General features: G+C 40.7%; 1 protein-coding gene across 5 annotated transcripts in view; it reads right to left on the bottom strand.

The window, feature by feature from the left end:
• Positions 1 to 22,251, bottom strand: part of TPRA1 (transmembrane protein adipocyte associated 1) — a 29,836-nt gene extending 7,585 nt beyond the window's left edge. The window contains exons 1-10 of one of the 5 annotated variants that reach the window (XM_025172422.2): positions 21,885 to 22,251; positions 20,475 to 20,573; positions 13,556 to 13,746; positions 13,314 to 13,446; positions 9,637 to 9,723; positions 8,353 to 8,425; positions 5,426 to 5,505; positions 3,193 to 3,303; positions 2,928 to 2,988; positions 1,889 to 1,991 (exon numbers count right to left, since the gene is read on the bottom strand). In XM_025172422.2, coding sequence (XP_025028190.1) covers positions 1,889 to 1,991; positions 2,928 to 2,988; positions 3,193 to 3,303; positions 5,426 to 5,505; positions 8,353 to 8,425; positions 9,637 to 9,723; positions 13,314 to 13,446; positions 13,556 to 13,746; positions 20,475 to 20,489 — 854 coding nt within the window. In that variant the 5' untranslated portion in view covers positions 20,490 to 20,573; positions 21,885 to 22,251. Of the gene's footprint in view, positions 1 to 1,888; positions 1,992 to 2,927; positions 2,989 to 3,192; positions 3,304 to 5,425; positions 5,506 to 8,352; positions 8,426 to 9,636; positions 9,724 to 13,313; positions 13,447 to 13,555; positions 13,747 to 17,077; positions 17,203 to 20,286; positions 20,382 to 20,474; positions 20,574 to 21,884 lie in introns of all 5 variants that reach the window. The other 4 variants (XM_088134259.1, XM_025172423.2, XM_015889614.3 and 1 more) reach the window with 4 other exon arrangements.
• Between the last annotated feature and the right edge of the window lie 158 nt (positions 22,252 to 22,409).

The raw sequence follows: 22,409 nt of genomic DNA, 5'->3' as shown, positions 1-22,409 counted from the left end.
TATTTTTGTTGTCTAAGCCATTTTATTTTATTTACCCAATTGCCAGGCTGCCCGTTCCATAAATGACTCGGGGGGGGGGGGGAAGCTTCACAAAATTACAAACAGAAAAAACATTATATATTTTTAAAAACCTACAGTTGCCCTGAAACCAAGAAATGGGGGAAGGGACATCTTCCCCACAGCCCCCAACCTGCCAGCTAACCCAACCCTGGACCTGAGGAAAGAGCCACCTTTTTAGGGCTTTCTCAAAGACAGATGAGTTGGAGCTGAGCAAATCTCTGGGGAGATGCTGTTCCAGAGGATGGGCCAGCGTTTCTCAACCTTGGCCACTTTAAGATGTGTGGACTTCAACACCCAGAATTCTCTAGCCAGCATGGAATTCTGGGAGTTGAAGTCCACACATCTTAAAGTTGTCAAGGATGAGAAACACTGGGATAGGAATTGCAACTGAGGAGGCTTGCTTCCTGGATCCCACTAGATGACATTCCTTAAAAACTAGTATTTTTCAACAGTTCATGCTTTTCAGTGCTTTGACCGCAGGCATGGCAAGGAAGTGTGGGATTCCTTTTGCTTTTTCCTTTTCTGGTTTATTTTCCATGAGAAGCTTAGTTTGTGAATTCATGCTAACAATCTTACTTCTGTAGAAGACCAATGCTATGTCCAAGTCCTTCCCACTCCATTTAGCACCTAGTCCTGCTTCACTTCTGGTTTAAGTTGTCTCTTTCGTTAAATCCATGCTCCAGTACAGGATATTCAGAGCAGGGCATTTACGGCAGGTATAAGCTGCACCTGGTAGTCTGGATCTTCCCTACGACTGAGGCAACCAGACAATGGCTCTTAATGGGGCCTCTCGGGGCTTTGCACGTCTTAGCAGCAGTTGCTGCATTAACTTTACTACTGCTTGGCAGTAAGCTTTATTAACTGGGCTAGCCTACAGAGGAGTCTGCTAAGTGGGCTCCTTAGAAGAAGTGAGCCAATGCTCCCAAGGTGGTTGGGAGTGCAGGCCCTGAATCCATGAGGAAGAACAGTAAACAGCTCTTTCACAGGGGGGGGAAAAAGTGTCTTCCCTGGCCAGTTCCCTTGGACTCTCTCCTGCTCTTCTTTCTCCCTCCTATGGAGCAGACCTGCCTCCATGGCCTAAACTGGCCTTCTCCTTGCTTGCTTGCTCTAGCCAAATGGTTGGGAGGTTGGCCTAAGGCCAAACACACAAAATGTTGAGATCAAATTGACTGCCCATCCCCTCCTAGCTCCAGTGTCACTCAGCCTCTCCATTAACCAAGGAAGGAGGAGCTGCTGGCCTAGGAAACCCACAGGGAGATTTCCACACACTCCCAAGATGAGGAGGGAAAATTAATGTATTTGCCATGGCAACTACAAAAAAGTAGCATGCCATCAGATGAATTACTGCAGGCCCTAAAGAACATTCTCCCTGCATGTGAAATAAGGGGGGGGGGAACTTTGGCTCACTGTTTGCTTCAGCCTACTTAAACAAAGCAGTGCTCAAAGTGACAGGGCCTAAATGTCATGACTCTCTCCACCCGCCCTTTACAAAGATAAGAGAACAGAGAGAAAGACTTGCAGCCTAAGAATCAGCCCACAGTGATTACTCTCCTTTTATGGAACAGAATTCACTCCCCATCAAAGGGAGGAAAGAGCCCACAGGAGAGATGATGGCTCCCAGATACAATGGCAGGAAAAAGGATCCATGGGGACAACCCAGAGGGCATGATGGGTATGGCAAAAGAGTTGTTCTTCAGCAACTTTGGAGTCAGTAGTGAAAGGGAGCTAATCTTGGATGAAAATTGGCTGGAAACTGTTCGTCTCCGCCAAAAAGTCATTTGATGGACCAGGTTGAAATTAGGGCTGTATCAGACTTCAGAATACATACCACAAGCCTTCGATGATACCTGCACAGAGTAGAGCACTGCCGATCCCTTGCACTAAATTGAGCACAGCAAGAATTCCTGCATAGACATAGAAACTCTTTCTTGCTGGAAAAAGACAAGAGACAAGGACACTGGGCTTGCATTCAATAACATGTACATCTGGGGCAACAACTTACTGGATGAATAAAAAAAAAACTGAGCTCTGAAAACCCAGCACTGAAAGCACTTGAGCACAAAATGCCAATTTTACAGCACTTTCCATTTATGACCAGACCATCTAATTATGTGCAATTTTAACATACTTGAATTTTCTCATTCTCCTACTGTTTCTTCCTATTATGATCTCAAAGGCCATCCTGAATGGCACTCATCCATTTCATTTCTTCCACAGCACTTGAATGTTAACTTTATAACAAAGTTAGCCAAGACCAACAACTACATATTTCATGCTATGTGGAACCACAGTTTAAAACTGTAGAATTGAAGGCAGGAAAAGTGGTGTCATTTGAAAGCACATATTGCACAGCTGTTTTTCTCACCAAGATGTTACCTCGTATGAAATCAAGAAACTCCAAATTAAGTGCTCTAATGCAGATTTCGCATTACTACAGTATTTGCTTTTTCCAGGAAGGGTGATGCAAGGGAGCTTGGCAGCAGCTCCTTGTACTTTGCAATACTTCTTATTTCTCCCTCTCTCTCTCTCTTTTTTAGTCAAACATGAATTTACAGGTGCAAAAAAAACTTATTGGAAGGCCCTGAGGCCCAGTAGCTGGGTGACTGCACTTACTGCCAACTTCTACAGCAGTCTTCTCCCAGGCTGGAGAATGCTTCTCTTATCAGTTATCTCAAGGAAGCGCGGATTCAGTGCTGTCACAGCTATGCATGCAACTTTCCCTGGACCTTTAAAGGAGAAGATGCGTGGGTTTGATCTGCAAGATAGCAGCAGCCAGCCTCTGGAAACCACACACTCCCTAACATTGGTTTGAAATACCTGCAAAGCTAGGAAAACTATACTAGCTCTAAGACAGAAAAGTTACTTACAGGGCAGAGAAATACGATCCTTCAAGGGAGTTTTTGGAAGCATCACCACACATGAATATACCTGTCATGAAGAGAAACAGCAGATGGCTGGATATGGAGGCTGCTAATGGCAGACAAGAGAACATTCAAGATCTTGCCTTATTTTCTTTGGGACTATATTGTTGTATTTACAAAATATTAATCAGAAGATTTAAAAAAGGCAATACTAATTATCCAGGACAAGTGCCAGTGTTCTGGTGATCAAAAGGGCGGTTTTCCTTCTTACCAGAAAGAAGAAACAAGAGCTGGCAAGCCAGAAGTGCCTTCCTCCATGGCTATAAATATTAAAATCTTCTGCTGAGAGCTGGGCATCAGGATAACGGATTTCCAGAGTTCCCTGAAAGTTGATGGGGAGCAGTGAGAAAGGACATACTGTGAATATTTACAAAAATGCCCCTATTTTCAGCCTGAAGTGCTGAAGGAGAGGCCTTACTGTAAAGCCAGCTCTTTGTATCACACCATCTCTCAGCCAGTTTTGCAATATGGAAGCTTCTGAATATTTGCTGAACCTGGAAGAATGTTAGCCTTTGGATTTAATTCCAAGCATAGAGACAAAGACAAATGAGGTTCCATTAATGTATCTGAGGTTGCTCCCATGTTGTTATGGTGAAATATAAAAGCCACAATAATTATGGTAGAAGGAAATGGAACCAATATAAGCAACATTATATATTTAACATAACCCTAACCAGGATTTGACAGTAAGTCATAGATTTCCTGATTTTACACACTTTACATCTGCTCCTAGTCTATACCAGGCAGAAGGCTGGAAAAGAATCTTTATGGCAGGTAAAATGAAGTCATACAAAACAATCTATTTATTTGCTTGTTTGTTATCAGATGTATATCCCACAACAATTGTAAAAGACCCTTGGCGGCTCACAATAAACAAAGCACAATGATCAAACAAAAATATCTCACAAATACATCTTTGTTTTTGTTAAAACATCCCAAAGCAATACCTGGCATCCAAACCCCGAACTCCTTCAGAAAAGCACCATTTTAAACTTTTTCCAGAAGCAGATAGGCAGACAGGAGGCCACTCCAGAAAGTCAGCCACGTCATGGAAAAACACTTCCAGGCTTTGCCCATCCCCCACCCCCCGCAAATGGCGAACAACTAGGTGCTTCTCCTGGCATGATCAAAGCGTTGGACCGACTCAGGGGACCGATACAGTCCTGCAGGAAACCTAGCATCAAAAACTTTATAGGTTAAAACCAGCAGAAAGAGGTGGTTGTCCACTAGCAGTGAGAAGAGTCTGATGTCCCTGATAGCCATGATGGTTTTAACTCGCTGCTTCTTTCTCCTGTCTGTCCCACAAATTAATGGAGTCTTGGCACAGTGCATGATGGCCTAGGAGGCAAGCAGTTGTATGTTTACATAACTGCCATCTCTGGCCTGAGAACTGTGGCTTCTACTTCAACTCTCTCAATATCTTATGGTTTGCATGTCAGTTGCCTTTATTCTTACCAGCATTAGACAAGCTAAACCTTGTACTAATGACAGCTCACTTAGTGTTTCATGCAAAGCCAGCCAGTGTGATTTGTGCACCATGATGTGTGTCATATGTCAGGATTTTCTTTCTCATGGGAAAAGATTCATCCCGTTATCTTTACAACAATAACAAATAATATTTTGGCTATAGAGATCATGTGAAAAACACCTGTTATTGTGTGTTGTGTATTGTGCTATTTACTGCCACCTATTGGCGTGTGTATGCTAGTTACCCAGTGGGGGTGGCATAGAGCTATAATACAAGGAGAGGAAAATGTTCAGCCTCTCAGAGTAGTTGTTAATTGTTAGTTAGTTAGTTGTTAGTTGTTTTAGTGTTAGCCACTATGTAGGTTTTATGGGCTACGTAGTTGTAACAAATTACCAAGTAGTGTACCTCTTCTCTAAGAGTTTGTAGCTAGAGATTTTGTTAAGCTTGTGTTGCTAATAAGTCTTGTATGCTACAATATAATGAGAAGATGTGTTTTTCTTTATATTTTGTATGATATTTGCATTATGGAGTTTTTTGCATTTTTATCAATAAACACCAGTTAGTATATATTTTCTGACTGGATTTCTTTGGGAAACAAGAAATGGACATTGCAATGCGAATAGCTGCACTGTTGATGTGTTTGCTTTCATGGCTAATATTTTCCTGGAGTTTTTGCTGCGCTCTGCACAAACAGGAGTGTTTGTGATTATCACTCTGCACGATATCATAGTGGTTTAGTCAATAAACTATGATTAAACCAACCATGGCTTAGTGGAACATATGAACTTGCTATCCCTGAACTCGAAATAACACTCAGGAAGACTTCACCTCCCAACTTACCACAAAATATATTTTGTTATGAGGCTTCCCATTTTACTGAGATTAAACCATTGCCTAGAATTCTGCACCAAAAGAATTGCCTTCTTTTGAGTATGTAACCCAGACAGACAGGTGCTTCTGCCTTGACGATGCTTACCTGTGTCACCGAGTAGGCCAATGACAGCACGGTGGTGATACCTAGGACACGCTTGACACTGGATTTGCTCTCCAGGTGGCCTAATTGAACAAAAATCATATTGGCAGTCAACCCCCTCGATGGCTGAGAGTGCTTGCCTGTCCCGCCAATCTACTCAGAGCGCCTTTGGCTTCTGATCCAAGAATCCAGTATCCATGCCTGACCATTTACAGATTTTTTTTTTTTTAATCCATTCAATCGTCCAACTGGGCTCACACAATGAGAATAACTACCCATTCTGGCTTGGCACTGTATGGAAACCAGGACATTATAGCTTAGTAAACAAACTATGGTTGAAAAACCCCTAATGAATCCATCCCAATAGTTCATATCATAAAAAGTTCATAGGAATTATGTTACACTTACTGCAGTTGTGAGAGAAAGGATCACATAAGGAGGCAACAGGATCCTTTTTTTTTTTTAACCTTTTAAAAGTGCATGATTGCCCACTACTGAAGATCAGGTGGCACCTCAGGAAATCCAGCAATATTGGTGTTGCAAATATCAGGCCTCTCCCTTATACAGGTAGTCCTCGACTTACGACAGCAATTGGGACCAGAATTTCCACTGCTAAGTGATGCGGTCGTAAAGCGCAACCGCCTCACTTAGCAACAGCAATCCCTACAGTCCTGGTTGCCATTGTTAACCAAATCCCACAATCGTTTAGTGAGATAACTTCCTACCAGCTTCCCACAACCAAGTCAGTGGGGAAGCCGGCAGGAAGTTACAAGTCCCAGGTCACACACAAACAAGCCAGCAGGCAGGTAAATGGCTGCTGCCAGGTGGGGAGGGCGCGAGGGGTGCATGAGGGTGCGAGGGAGGCACAGCAAGGCTCAGGGAGGGTGTGCGAATGGCCAGCGCATCATAAGCACAGAGGGAGGGGGAGGGTGCGTCGGTGGGGGCAGTCATACCCAGCAACTTGCGACCTTCCCTGCTGGCTTCCCCACTGATTTTCTGTGAAAGCCAGCAGAGAAGGTCACAAATGGCAATCATGTAATCTCGGGATGCTGCAACCAGTCACAAGTCAAGCCAAGCACCCAGATCACGATCACATGACTATAAGGGTGCTGGGACAACCGGAACGCCAAGGCCCAATCATAACCACCATTCGTTCAGCACTATTGTAACTTAAACGGTCACAGAACAAATGGTCATAAATCAAAGACCGCCTGATGCAAACCTGAGCAGCAAATGTGTACAAGTTAGCATCTGAGCATATTACTCTGTTACATCAACACACTTTAAAACAGCATCAGGTTTTTCTTCTTTAACTCATCCTTCATCCAGCTGCACTAAGCTAGAAAAGGTTGTTTGGGCAAAGAAAGTACAATATACCCTATCTATCCAAAACCAAGTAAATATTTCCTCAAGCCATTCTGAGGATGAGAAGGTAAGGGTCAAAGTAGAGTAATTCAAATGCTTCGGGAGAACAGCCCATGGGACAAGCAGTCTATTTGTATTCCACCTGCCTACAGAATCACAGAGAGCCACAAGGGAGGGACAGGATTAGATCCTGCTGTCTAAAGGTAAAATTACATGATGAGATGAGATAGACGCCCGGATTGGTAACATCTAGTACAAATTAGTCTTGCATACAGATCTTATCAAGCCATATGCATCATAAATCTAACCATCACTCCTCACTCTGAAATAGTCCTCCCCACTCTGGTAACCTTCAGGATGTGCTGAACTACAGTGCCCATCATCCCCAACATATGCAGCCCCAAGCTGGGAATGATAAAAGTTATAGCCCAGCTCATTTGGGGAGCATGAAATTAGCATCTGAAACACATAGGGGTGTGTAAAACATTTCAAGTGTGAACTGTTTAGGACTTAAAATATTCTGTTTCAGGTTCAAAATGCCCTATTTTGGGGGGGAATCCACTGCTTTAAGAACAAAACAGGCTGTTTCCCCTTTTGGCAAGTGTTTCAAGCTCAAAACAGGTTCTCATTCTGTTTCAAGCGAGGCATTTTGAACCTGAAATGGTTTGAATTTGAAACATTTTGCACATCCTTAGAAATAATACATTGTGGAGCCAGCATTTTAATCGCTGGGAACAAATCTTATATAATTTGAAAACCCAGTGCCAGGATTTGGAGCTTCCTCAGCTTTATTTAAAAAATGGTTTCATTCAATGTTATATTTATTCCAGCTGTGACCCAGCATATGAACTGCATAGTAACCTCCATTACTGATTGGATATTGCCATCCCAGAGTGGATTCCTATGTTTGCTATTATTATGTTTTAAGACTGGATGCATACTCAAATACAGGTGAAAAGAAGAATCTTAAAACTAATTTTAAAAAGGTTTGCAATATGCTTGGAGACACTGCTGCAATTGGGGGGATGGGAGGAGCGAGGACAAGATGGGTTTTTTTTTTTTAAAAGGGAATTCAAGACAACATACCCACTCCCACACTTGCCTTACTCTCAGTCAGAGTAGGGCAGTGTTTCAAATTTCAAACCAGGAATTTGGCCTGGTTCAAACCATGAATTCACTGGATGATGTTGGCCTTTTTGCTCTCTCTTAGTCTACCCTACATCAGAGTGTTGTTGTGAATAGGTGGGATAGTGGTATAGAAATGAAGAATAAAAATTGTGGTTTTATAATAAAATATGTACTAAGTAGAAATACATTGGAGCAGAATCAATAATTTAATAAGCTGTTTTATTTAATAAAAGATAGGGGTGTATGTTATCTACTACTGAACAAATATTTACATCTCTTCTTTGAATGCAGAGAATATTTATATTGAAATATTGCTTCTTGTGTAAATTGGTTACTGCCTAATTTTGCATTTTATTACTATTGACCACCTGATATTTTAACTTATAGAAAAAGGAAAAAAATAAGAGCGCCTGAAAGTACTAAGAAAGACCTCTTACCAAATGCAAGGCCCAGAATCACCATGCTCAGTTCAATGGCCAGAAGGAAAAATCTTGTGATTTCCCATAGGATCTAGAAATGACAAATAAGGACAGAGAGCCAAGTTCAACAAGCCAAACAAAGAGGGGAAGATGTGTAGATTTAGTAATTAGGACTACATTACAACTCACTTTTTCTCCATTTTTAAATAAACAAACACATTATACACACTTCTGCTTATTTGAATAATCATTATGATATACAAGAACTATTGGTAGGACCTGGCTATGATATAGCAATACAGGTAGTCCTCGACCCACAACCACACTTGGGACTGGAACTTCCATTGTTAAGCAATGTGGTCGTTAAGTGAGTTGCGCCCGATTTTATGACCTTTTTGCCCCGACCATTAAGCAAATTATGCAGTCGTTAAGTGAGTCTGGTTTCCCACATTGACTTTGCTTGTCGGAAGCCCCCTGGAAAATGGCAAATGGCGATCACATGACCCCAGGACACTGCAACCATCATAAATACATGCCAGTTGCCATGCGCCCAAATTTTTATCACATGACCATGGGGACACTGTGACAGTTAAGTGCAAGGATTGATTGTAAGTCACTTTTTTCAGAACTGTTGTAACTTTGAATGGTCGTTAAATGAATGGTTGTAAGTCAAGGACTACCTGTATTAACCTTTTTTTTTTTTTTTTTGCACATATGATATCAACACATAAGGGCGTCTTACCAAATTATTCAGGCAGCAATGAACTTCTAATAATTATTGCTCAGGAGGTTTTGTTCATTTGGCCATTACAATTTGAGAAAATAAAGGTAATTATTACCATGTTGTCTTTTTCCTCCAGCCTCAATTACTCAACAGCATGAACTTCAGCTCTGCACTTCATGTTTTGACACCTCCCTTCAAGTTTTTGTCTTATGAACCAATATCCATAAGTTGCATTAACAGTTCATTCTAAATTAGTTACTATTTGCCTCCAAATAATAATTAGTTATTATTTGGTGGATTCCTCCACTTCCAGTCTAATAACTAATAATTAGTTATTATTTGGTGGATTCCTCCACTTCCAGTCTACCTTTTAAATTTTGACCACTCCTGAATCAATATCAAGGTGGTAATCTAACTGATGTTTTCAACTTTTTCTTTGAAAACTATATGCCAGATACTTGAGCAGAACAAAAGTATCATCATATCTGATTATAAATTAGTATCAAAGCCAATACTGCAAGTGGGAAGGAAGAAGGGATCAAATCTACATCTACCTCTAAAATTAATGCTGATCTCACCTTGTCAGTGACTGTAGCAGCAGTAGAAGCACTGACTGTCATGGAGACCACAGCCCGAGCAATCTCAACCACAGCTACCACGAACACCTGGAAGAAAATAGCTAGGAATTAAGGAAGTGGGCTGTAAAGAGCTAAGCACTTCAAGGGTACCTTTTTAAAATTAAGAACTTAAGACAGCAGAGAAAATAACTAGTGGATTCAGCAGCAGGAGAAGGCAAGTTTCAGGTTCCCTACACCACACAGATGTTTTCATTAGGGACTACAGAAATGCTTCATGGCTGAATTTTTTAAAACACTTAAAAAGGCATTTTATTATCTTATTCTCTCCCTGTTTTTAAACTTAATAACATTTCATACCACAGTTATGCTTGTTTATATTCTAAGTAGATCATGAGACTATAAACGCTGGAAGTATCAACAGCCACTGCCACAAGATATCAAGAAACTTCTGATCTTGAACATACTTCACAAGTGATCTACTGAAAGAAAAAATGCAAAAGGATCTAGAAACAGGAAAAATAAATAGGAAATAATTCCCAAGCAAGTGGACTGCTTGCAGACCTAATCTGACCCTTGCTTAAAGCCTACAGAGTCTCAGAAGTCTTGTGAATCAGCCAACAGATGCCTAGTACCTCACTGCTGAACGGCTATGAGGGCGGCAGGAGCATTAATCTCTTTCAGGCCCTCCAGGCTATGAAAATACACCTGAATATACATAAGGAATGCCCAGTCTCAGAAAGCACCATCAAGGGAATGGAAATTCCTTGCTCAATCCCACTCACCAAAACACAACACCTCTCTATATGCTTTCCGAGTAAAAGAAGAGCAAATTCTAAAAATATATATTGAGTTATAGAGAATGTAGACATTTGTTTGTTACATCTGTACAATATTCACAGACATGAAGCTTCCTCAGTATATCCTACTGTCCTTTTTAATGCTGCATCAGTAAAATATATCTACTTCCTCTCTAAGATAAAGCTCCTGAAATAAGCTTTTTGCCTTTCCAATCACTACTGAAATGTTACATCGTTAGGCAGTCCCATAGCCGTCCCTACATGATAAACGCCTCCAATGTTATATGCCCAGAAATGCTGTTAAGGCTAATAATTCCTTTTGACTAATTTCAAATGTAGAAATCTGCATTAATGTCTCACTATAATTCTTGCAGCCTGCAGTGCTATCCATTAATCCTTCTCTATTACATACATACATACATACATATAATGTAAATAATATAATTTAAATGTAATATAATATAAAGTCATATAATGTTTCCCCAAAACAGGGAAAGAGATTGTTTATAAACTGAGATTAGTGACTGTGTCCATGTAATTCCAAAGCAACACAAGTCTGCTGCAGAGCTTCTGAAGTTTCTTTCTGTTTGCCTCAGTTTCCTGTTTCTCAATCTATTATTCATTCGGCTATAGGTTAGCTACCTTGCTTCACAGTCTTCCTTCCTTCCAAGCCTCTTTAGTCTTTATTCTGCCCCGTAAAGTCATTTCCATCCTGCAGCTAAGCTTCAGCTGAGGTCTAAATATGATACAATTCCAGTCAAACGGATACCTTTCCCTAACCTGACCTGTGGCTCTTACTAGGGCTCCACATTCCAAATATTCCATTATACTCAGCTAACAAATACTGAAAGCCACCTAGAAAAACAGGCAGCACATACATTTTGCTAAGTAGGCAAGCAAGCAAGTGGCAAAAATGCTCTAAAACAAGACAACAAAGAGGGTGATTGGGACACAACAAGGAGACAGACTGAACCTCTTTCATAAATTCCATTTCATAAAGGGAGAAGATACTCAGAAAGCCACTCCCAGACAGCAGAAATTTCCAAAGACCTGGCAGAGAAGTACAAAGTCAGTAAGCATAATAAAACTGAAAGTGTGCCAGAACTGTAGGTGAAAGAACTGCAGAGGGAAAGGGAATGGCTGTTGCATGGCCAGGTATTCTCTGAGATTTCCCTTAACAAGTCCCACCCCTTCTCCTAAGCTGACTCTACAGGACCAGAAGCCATTTCCTTGGGATCTAGGATAAGCCTCTTAACTGACTGCCTCTCATACATGTATGCAATTTTATCCAACTTTCCTGGGTGACCAGAGTTTCACACAGTGTTCAAATTGATGGAGAAGAAAATACTAAGGAAATACTGAAGTGCTTCCAGGCAGAAAGCTCCTAATGGCATTTATTCCTAGATCTTCTTTTTCAAGTGGAATTTTATACCGCCAAAGTTTTACATGTTCTATGTTGGAACATCTGCCATGCGACATCCGTACCAGCAGGCATGACAAAAGCCATGCAGGTAGGAAAAGCATGGCTCACCTGAGCAGCATAGCCTCCCTCTTGTTAATACCAAGCTTCTATGGCTGTTGCCCCTATAGATGGTTCTACCATCTCCTGGCAGAATCATGCCTGATTCCTATTGTGCCTAAGGTTAATACAATTAATTTACCTTAAAGTTAATACTCTTTCTACAAGAGACAAGTAAATCCCTTTCTTTCTTGTTCTCTGAAGAAGAAATTCTTACGCTCATGCAAAAGTTAAAAAGAAACTGCAAAACAAAGGGAAATGGGAAGAGAGGGTATGCAGGAATGCTAAAATAACTGAAGATTTAAAGATGCTGTAGCTGCTGTTCCCTCCCACCACACGCATACAGAGATTCACAAACATATACTGTACATCACACAAAAAGTAGAATCAGTGGAAGTTATATGAGTTTCCACCAAGAAGGATAATTAGAAGCTTTAAGGCAAGTATAAGGAAATGTTTTTCTTCTCATTTAAATTCCTCTCTAATCTCCTTGCAACTGTTAATAAGAAACAGCTTTAAAAATGTGGCAATACTGGAATTGTACAAATAAAGGGACATTGGAAAAGATGCACTTATAGTTTCCCTCTTAGAATCTTCAACTGATTCAGTTAGTGGTTGGCCACCATTACATTGATAGTCAGGATTTGTGACACGCAGCTCAGTCTAGGTCAGAGACAGGCAACCTGAGGCATTCCAGATGGTCCTGATCCACAAGTCCCCACCAGCCACACTGGCTGGGATCGCCACAGATTGTCTGCATCTAATAGGCTGATCAGCTGAAGGACAGAGGGAGGGAAATTTGGAGACAGAAGAGAAAAATAAAGAAGTCACACTTATTTATATTTTTTAAAATATCTTAATTAATACCTGGAGTTATTTCAAGGGAAAACAATTTTGCAAGGAGAAAGTAAGCCAAAGAGAGAAAGGGGCTGTTCTCCTCTGTCTTCCTGAACAATGGGCTAACAGTTGCCAGGCACTGGACAGAGTATAAGTCAAATAATGTGTCAATAATTTCAGTTGCAGAAATGTGACTGCCCATGTCAAATCAAGTTAACAAATTAAGGAGCAGCAATAATGCTGTCTATCCTTTTGGAGATTAGCTGCTATTCTCTAACAGGTCAGATTTTCCAGAGACACAAAAGACACAGAAGCAGCACAAGAAAGATCAAGCAGCTCAATGGTCAGATTAGGTCAGAAGGATGTCTCAATCCAAAATAAAAAATATACCTTGGGTGGAGAGATTGTTAGCGCTGAGAGTTGTCAAGCATAACTACCAACTCTGAGCCCTTCCACTAATCTGAAAGGAGCCAAAATAATATATTACCATATCCAGGCTCTTTAAAAATAAAAGTTGTACTTACCAGTATGTAGAAAGTGGTGAAAATGGGACTGGAAGTTGCATGGATTTTGGCCCTGGCAGAAGGCAGCTTCCAGAGGAGAAATGCAAAGAAAAGTACATTGGGAACCAATAATAGAAGGTCCCAGTAACGAACTCTAAAAACAAGACATAAAGATGCTTTTTTAAATAGTGCTGTGCCCTCTCTGACAATACAGAAAACCTTGTTTAGAAGGAGAAACAGACCCGTCTATAATAGCATCTCACCTGGATGTGCCAATGTCCTCATACAGCAGCACCAAGCATTTGTGTGGCACAGTACTGTTGGTAGCATTTAAAAACGGAGGTGTCGTCAGGGTGTCAGCTGTTGTCACTACTGTGGTAGCAGATGGGTAAGTGGCATTATCATCTGCAGATAATTGCACCAATGTCACCAGTGCTGACATTCTGTCACCGTTCTGGAAAGAAAAAGAGAGGGAGCAAAAAGACATTTTCACCAGATAAATCTCAATCCGACATGAGGAATTTGTTTTTAAAAATACACAGAAATTTATGCTGCGTGAATCCAAACATTTATCAACCTTTCTCGATTATTTACTTTGTATATGTTTTAACTGTGCTGGTAGATTGTGAGTTAGTCTCACACATTTGGCAGGCAAAAGACTAGGGAAAGCTGTGAGCGCAAGACCAGGTGATTACTGCAATGGGAAGCTCGTGCCCTCATCACCACCAGGATAGACTACTGTAATTTGGTATACATCAGACTACAGAAGCTGCAAGTGGTACAGAATGAACCTGTTAGTGTGGTGGCACATGGGATCTGTTACAGCCATGTGAACCTTATGTTATATTGGCTTCCAACAAGCTTCTGGGTATAATTCAAAATAGTGGTTTTAATCTTGAAAGCTCTGCATGGCTTGGCTCCTAAGTACTTCCAGGATTGTTCTTCCAGGTAGGACCAAGTCCTCCAGGTAGAACTGACCCAGATAGTATGCTCGCCACAGCTGGGCATCCCCATATGCAAGAGTTAGGATCAGTGGGGGCCTCCAGATGGTTCTGCTCTGTAATGACCACCATTTGATGGACAGCCTCCTTCCAGAACTCAGATTGGTACCAATTCTGGCATCTTTTCGAAAAGCTGTCAAAATAGAGGTTGGACCTTTGAAAGATGATGTTTCTGAATACCCAGATGGTGTCACTGGTTGCTTGTAATAGTTACTGTAATTTGTTTGAATTTCTCGTTATGTCATAATTGTGTTATTACTTTTTAATTTTTTGCTGCCGTACACTGCATGAGTGACAAGATTCAATGTTACATCAATGAAATAAATAAATCAGAGCTATTTAGTTTCTATATTACCAAAGTAACTCACCTTGGATTCCTAGAATTCAGGAAATAGGAACCCATTTGTTACTAACTACACTCTATTCCTCTAAATGCTCATTTCAATTTCAATTTATTTTTAATGAATTGCTTTAGCAGCTTTAACTGCTTTCTCACCTCCTCCAGCTATAGGGAAGTAGAATGTAATAGTTCCTCGTGGAAGAGAGCAGACTTGCAGCCTTCATGGATATTTTTTAAGCCTTTGGAATTGATTGCTATAATTTATTGTTATTACAATGTCAGAAATGCCCTTAAGTCACAGAATCATAGAGTTGGAAGATGTCACTTAGGCTATCGACTCCCTTTGCTCTATGCAAAAATACGAATTAAAGCATCTATGACAGATAGCTGTCCCAGTGAAGGCAAGCTCACAAATACCGGCAGATGTTCTTCAGCACCATCAGGTGAGCCAGTCTTGCTTGAAATAAATAATTCCCCACCTTTTCCTAAATGAAATCATCATCACTCAACTCCAAACAAAATATGTTCTACATTTCTCTGGGAGTTGCACATGCATGCAGCAGCTTGACATATAGGTACCTCAATTTTTGCCATTTTTTGGAACCATGATCCCTGGAATGATCCTAATAAGCAGCAATTGTTGTATATACATGCTTTTTCCAGAAGCTTAGATTATAAATGACTTCTGTAAAATATTGGGTCAGGATTTATGAAGTATCCTACTTTAGGAAATTTAAGAAAGAAAGCCCATTCAAAATGCCTTAATTTTCTTCTGAGAAAATCCCAAAGTGCATAAAGCAAAGGAGTCTTCAAATAAAAGGTTATGTGCCATCAAGTTGTTTTCGACTCCTAGTGATCACATAGATAGATTTTCTCCAAGACGATCTATTCCTAACCTGTTATTTTGTCTCCTAATGGTGCACTCATCGCCTCTGTCAAATAAAGAAGAGACTCAGGGCTGGTTCATATCTTTTGAATTACTGAATAAACTTCAAGCAGTGGGAATCACTGACACGCTAAGTTATAGACCATAGTTTACAAACCACAGTGACTGAGTTCACACAATACATGAAGTGAAAACCAAAGAAATCACATTATATGACTTAGCACAATATGTGAACCCAGCCTCCATCTGCAAGCTTCTATAATCAAGGTTTGTCATGGCTTAACGTTGTGGCAAAACAGGTGAAAGGCAGTCAACGATAAAGAAAAATCTAAGTCTTTAGCAACCAGCAGCCTACAGACCATATCCAGAGTGCTTTCTGGCTTTTCATGTTGCAATCTAGATGTGAGAAAAGTGCATGACAGAAGCAGTATTTGTGCTTGATTAGCAAGCCACTTTGAGGAGATGAAGATAAAGCTTTATTCCTACTAAAATAAAATAAGAGGGAATAGAATAGTCCACAAAAGTAAGGACCAATGTTTGTAGGTAATAAACTGCAGTTTTCAACAGATACAGAAATTCATAGCAATATAATAAATAATGTTTCTATCACAAAAACATTCTAATGTTTCTGTTACAAAGACAAAATATTCATCACACAGAATATTAGTATCAGGTTCACTGTGTTAGACTATGACCTGGAAGGCTGATGCAGACAATATTTAGCCAATAGCCAGTTTGGGCATACATATTACATATCTTCCTAGATTATTAAACAGAATGAGCCTTCTTTCCTCAGTATCCCATGAGAATCATGGAAGTTTTAAATTATAGCTGAATCAGAAAACCATACTTATCACTCAGCATCAAAACAAACCAAGAACTCCAAGCTAGTAGCCGTGGTTAGCAGCTTTTTTCATCTGAACTGGGAGACTATGATTAATGTAAGATATACCTTATAACAATTCTGGAATGGATAAGGCAAAGAGAGGCCCTGGAGACATAAAGTCATGTATAGTTTGTTTTATTATGTCTTGTGAACTCAGCTGCTTTAACCTGTATTCCTGGAACTGTGCTTTATTAACACAAGTAGCCATAGTTGCATGCCAGACTCTGGCTGTAGAAAGACATAAAAGCTGTGCCTAGCAGTGGCATTCCTCTTACCCTTGGCTGTTTTAAACAAAGAAACTTCGCCCTGCATTCACAACTGAGACAAGGCCATAATCACACTTGTCAAACAACTTCACAAACAACTTTACAATGATTAGTGACTTTTGACCACACTACAGGTCTAAGGTCCTTCCCTGTTCCCATTTTTTTTAAATGAAGAGCAACTGCTAAAGTCTACATACAGAAGCAGCAGAATCACTTTCAATAAGCATACAGTGTTCACATCTAAATGGACAATGTCGTTATATACAAAGGATCTGTAAGTTGTGATCAGCGTCAGAAATTTAGTATTTTTACATTTCAGTTATTTGTAAGACACCTATACACTTGCTGAAAGTATATCAATCCCTAAAATAAACACATACACATCAGAATTACACTTAGTTTCTACCTTTAAAAATTAGGTCAGTGCTTCTAGAAAAACACCATTATGATCACAAAGTACTTCTTGAATTACTGACTTTTGTGGACTGGGCATCTCCAAACAACTTTCTTCTCTATCTTTCCCTTGAAGCGCTGCAACATAAATAAAAATTAATTAATCAAGCCTAAATGTTTTTAAGAATCTCAAAAACTAATTTACATAAGGGATATTTAGTTAAGCCTAATAAAGGCTATTTTATTACTGATCCTGTATGAATATTTTCCTAAGAGATCAGCACAGTTGCCTGCATTTTCTTCAGTTTATCCTTCAGTAGTATTTTCAATGTCTCCTTTGTACTTTGTCCTGATTAACTGAAGCACTAGCTCAAATCACCAGTGATCCACCCACTTCTATCATGTTGATAAATATAGCAATCCTTAGTTTCCAAGAAGGCACATTCTTCAGCTGGAAAATGTATAAACCATTGTTCCAGCTCTCAGATAGACTTAAAACAATATTCAGTATTTTGCTTGTTAAGAAGAAGAACTCTTCCCATTTTGTTGCTGTTTGTCAACAATATTCAGCTTGTTGTGTATCAAAGCACTAGTACAACAATCAAGTTCCAGTCTCAGATTTGATGTTACCATCTGGATCATATTTGATTAAGCCCACATTTTAGGGTACCTACTCTCTCATGGCAATTACAAACTTACTATTACACATTATTAAAACAAAAAACAATATAAAAAGGATCAGATGAACACAGTCATTAAAACACTGGACCATAAAATTGCCTTTTGGAACAGCAACATTATTAGGGCTCCCTTAAAAGTCTTACACGTGTTTGCATGGCCCACTGAACTACAACCTAGTTCTCATTTGAGGTTTATATGTAACCCAGAAAACAGGGGCAATTGGCTCACAGGGGAAGGGCTGGAAGACTTTTCCCAGGGAAATACAAAAGATGAACAGTAACAGAAAGGACCCGATTTGCTGGTATTTCAGAATCCAATAATTCTCAATAGCGGGTTGAGGCACACATTTTAAGACTAGGGAAAGTCTTCGTGATTGAAGCAGCACACAAGTTGATAAAGAATAGGGGGGGGGTGCCTTTGAGTCAGCCTTGACTCCTGATGACTATCTGGACAAGTCCCTGCAGTTTTCTTGGCAAGGTTTTTCGGAAGTGGTTTGCCCTTTCCTGCTTCCTAGGACTGAGAAAAAGTGACCAGCCCAAGGTCACCCAGCTGGCTTTATGCCTAAGGCAGGACTAATCTCCCAGTTTCTAGCTTGTTGCTTTAACCACTACACCAAACTGGCTCTCTGATAAAGAAATAAATATAAATAAATAAAAACTGTGTGATGGTCCAGAAATATTTAAGGGCAACACTTTAAACTTGGCACACAAATGATAAGCCAGCAATGAAACTGGTACATAACAAGCAAAATATGTCTCAAATACATTACTCCTCTTAAGACTTGGGGAAACATTTCATTCTCTGTATTTCTGTGTCTGGAATTACAATTAAAAGAGTCAAGTTTTCTTGGTAAGTAAAGAAAAACACTTTCCTCTGCAAACCCCAACCTTCATTTAAGAGGCAATACTGATGTAAATTCTTGAAATAAACAGTCATGCTAATATACTGAAAAAGAATGAGAGGCCCTTTATCTGACTAAAACATTCATATCTCACTCACTCAAATGAACTTCCTCATTTTATCCAAGGGCATCTCCATGTGACTTAGCTTTTTCAATCTCAAAACAAGCACCTGTTCAGTTCAATTCACGTCAGCAAACTTTAAATTTCCAACAAGATGTTACGGTCAGTGCAATGGGAGAAGTAGCACCAATGGATAAGCAGTATTTTTATCTGAAGCTCTATATTTGAAGATATTAATTAAGCTGATTCTTATCACCCAGTAGCCCAGATAACATTTGTCTGCTAAGCACACATATAGGAGATACAGCAAACTGCAGGACACCTTTAGCTGCTGAAAGGCTAGACTTTAAATAGGAGGAGGAGGAATAATAATAATAATAATAATAATAGGAGTGAAGCTTAACTAATCTGATTTTTTTACCCTTGCTTAATTGCAAGGACAACCCTTAACTGCAATTGCACAATTTACTGAAAACAAGTCTCACTGTGGCCCATAGCAAGAATATTTAGAAGTGCAACCATAAAGATTTCTGAAAGCTTTGACTTGCTGTTTTAGGGAGAAATGTACTAAGGTGCCCAAGATTATCATTTAATCCTCTAGTTTAAGCAACAGTAGGAATTTTGAAGTACTGTAGATGCATTTCAATCTATATGAGTGGGCATATTTTACTGGCTGTCCATAAATTCAGTGTTTCTCAACCTTGGCAACTTTAAGATGTATAGACTTCAACTCCCAGCACGCTCGCTGGAGAACTCTGGGAATTGAAGTCCATACATCTTAAAGTTGCCAAGATTGAGAAACACTGCATAAAATCAAACCAGCACAAATGCTAGTTTTTTAAAAAAATATCCTAAATAGAATAGGGCATTTCCCACACTGCAACCATATTACAATGCAAAATAAATTAAAATGTGGCATCCACAATTTGTATTTTTGATAGGTTTGCAATGCATTAGGAATCTCATTAATTTTACTTCCATGCAGTAACAGCAGTTTGACAGTGGAACCAATTACTCAGAATAGTGATCTTCTCTTCATTGGATGTGTGCATGCAGAGGGTGGACAGCATCTGTCTGGATGCTTTACTTTGGATTTCTGCACTGAGCAGGAAATTAGATTCAATGGCCTATCTGGCCTTTCCAACTCTATGATTCCAGTATCTCAGTTCATCCCCCTCAGCGTTTGTTTTTCCTCTGCATGCATGTGCCAAGCTCTTGGGTGATAGCCTTCTGAGAGGATCTGTCTTAATAACACAGCTTGATTTCAGTGCAATACCTGCATTGTAAACAACTTAATCATACTGTAAATTGTGCCAGCAAGTCTCCTAATATTTAAGGTAAGTGTCACAATGATCACACTTCCTGTCATACTATAGGATTAGTATTTGAGTTTTTACCCATCAATTTCGAAGCAGTCTAACCATTAGCTAGAGAGATAGAGTGGACAGTAGACACTGCAAACAAGAGGAAAAGCTAGGTTGCCACTCAACCTGGACCTGAACTCTTTAAGTTAATCTCATGCCATCAGATGATTCATTAATAATGAAAGAATACTGTTTTGAGCTGGAAGAAGACTGACCAGGAAAATGGGCAGTGAGGTAACAGCGGATAGCTTGGTGAAAGAAGTCAGGCACACAGCTAACCATGAAAGAGATAAATTCCAGTTGGGGATTACTAGGGAAGGAATTTAAAAATGAAACAAAACATATAAAGCCTTTATACAAATTTAAAGTGCACAATACTGTGTTGCATATCTGAAGAACATACCATAACGAAATTCATCACCGTGCACCCTTTGAATCAACTTTGCATCAGAGGTGAGGAAAGACTGGACAATGTGATTCTGTATGGTCTAGACATAAATCACTGTTTAAAAATTGAATCACAATGATGAAATTGAAAAAGTGGTATCATTTCAACAGTCAGGTAACTTTTTTCATTCTAATGGTTTGATTTTCTTTCATATTTATATTTAGATATAATTTGGGGGATAGTTTTGTTTGGTTATTATTTGTTTGTTTGTTTTTACCTTTGTTTTCCGTGGAATTTCCCCCCCCCCAGTTTAGTATAGTGCTTTCTTTTTTTCACCATATAGTTTATTACATAATAGATGAGAACTTTTTCTTTCAAGCACATTTTTATACTATAGTAATATGTACTATTTTTCCCAACCACCTCACCTACAATTTCAGAGGATAGGATTTTGAATCTGGCATACCAAGCTAATTATAACAAAGTTTAAAGTGTGGATTTCAACTATATTTTAACTATCTTATCACAATTTGTAACTGTACATGATCAGAAACATCCCCTGCTCATGCAGACTACTAAAGGCTTTTTGAAACATTAACTCTGTTGAAAAACAGTTTGTCTAACATCTAAAACACCCATTCAGTAGCAAATGAATGGTAAACATAAATGGGAGGTTGCTAGAAGTTACCCAACTACAGAAGGGGATACACACAAAATGCCACAGCATGGTCTAGTGGACAGAGGCAGCCGATATTTTTAATCACCAACAATTGGTCAAACTGGAGAATTCCACATGTGCTGGACAACTATGCCCACAGAATGATTGTGGGAGTCTGTCTAAAAATCGCCAGGGACCAAAAGAGCATTCGGATCTTGTGGAGGGAAGCGGGCTGAGAATCATTCTGATAGTAAAAGGGCCTCGGGCTGGGTGTTGACACCAAACATTTCGTGCCACGAGGCTATTTCAGGAAGGAGAGTTTCATGACAAGAGAGGCGCGCGCGCGCGCACTTGCCGAAGACCTCCAGGAAAGGAAACGGTCCAAGTGGGACATTACTAAAAGCCCCAGAATAGATCAAAAGGGGACAGGGAAAAGAGGGGAAACGCAGCATTCACCCAGAAGGAACCTTCAACGTGCCGAGCGATTCCGTCCCTTCTTGCACAAACGCAGGGGGCCACTCTCAGTAAGCAGACCAGGATCACCAGACCCAAGATCAGCCAAGAGGTGCCCGGGGGGTGGGGGGGATGAGGCGGATTTACAAATTCCCTCTCCAAAGCCGGGGGGCTGCTTGCTAAAGAGGCGGGGTTGGACGAGGGCTCTCTCCTTTCCCATGCCAAAGTTTCCCCCAGCGAATCTGGCCCGTCACCATGCCCGGGCGAGGGGGCATCCAGACTAATGCCACCTAAGGCGTCAGGGGGCTCCTTACCTTGCCGCCTTCTCGTCTGCTCCGCCCGTAAGCTACGCTCGCCCTCCGCAGCTCCCTTGTTATCTTCGCTCACAGCCCGAGGGGGGAGGAGGAGGAGGAGGAGGCCTGTCCCGCTTTCGTTCGCGCTGGCTCATGCCCGGGGCTCCAGACCGACCATCCCGCAGCCACCAAGGCTCCGTCCCAGGTCCCGAAGGGGGCGGAGGCTACCCGGTGGGGGAGCGTCGCTGACAAGCCGGCCGGAGCTAAACCAGCAAGCCCGCGGCCAGGCGGCCCATCACTTCCTGCCGTGGCTCAGAGCGGAGGCGCCCGCAGTGAAAAGAAGGCGCAGCGCCATCGGCTCGACGAGGACGACGAGCGGCGCGCGGAGGAAGAACAGCCTCGCCCGCCGCGGCAGACCTGAGCGTCGATCCCCGGATCCCAGGGTGCTCAGCCAATCACGAGGCGCCTAAATAAGAAGCCCGGCTCAAAAGCGAAACAAAAGGGCGAGAGGAACCAATGAAGACAGGGGAGGGGCGGAGTGGAGGG

Source organism: Python bivittatus, unplaced genomic scaffold (assembly GCF_059951505.1).
Source record: "Python bivittatus isolate LINGU-HERP-01145 unplaced genomic scaffold, Pbiv_v1 ctg000080_np1212, whole genome shotgun sequence".
NCBI classification, from domain to species: domain Eukaryota; kingdom Metazoa; phylum Chordata; class Lepidosauria; order Squamata; family Pythonidae; genus Python; species Python bivittatus.
The sequence above is the reverse complement of the archived record's forward strand: the minus strand, read 5'-3'. Positions and strand labels throughout refer to the sequence as shown.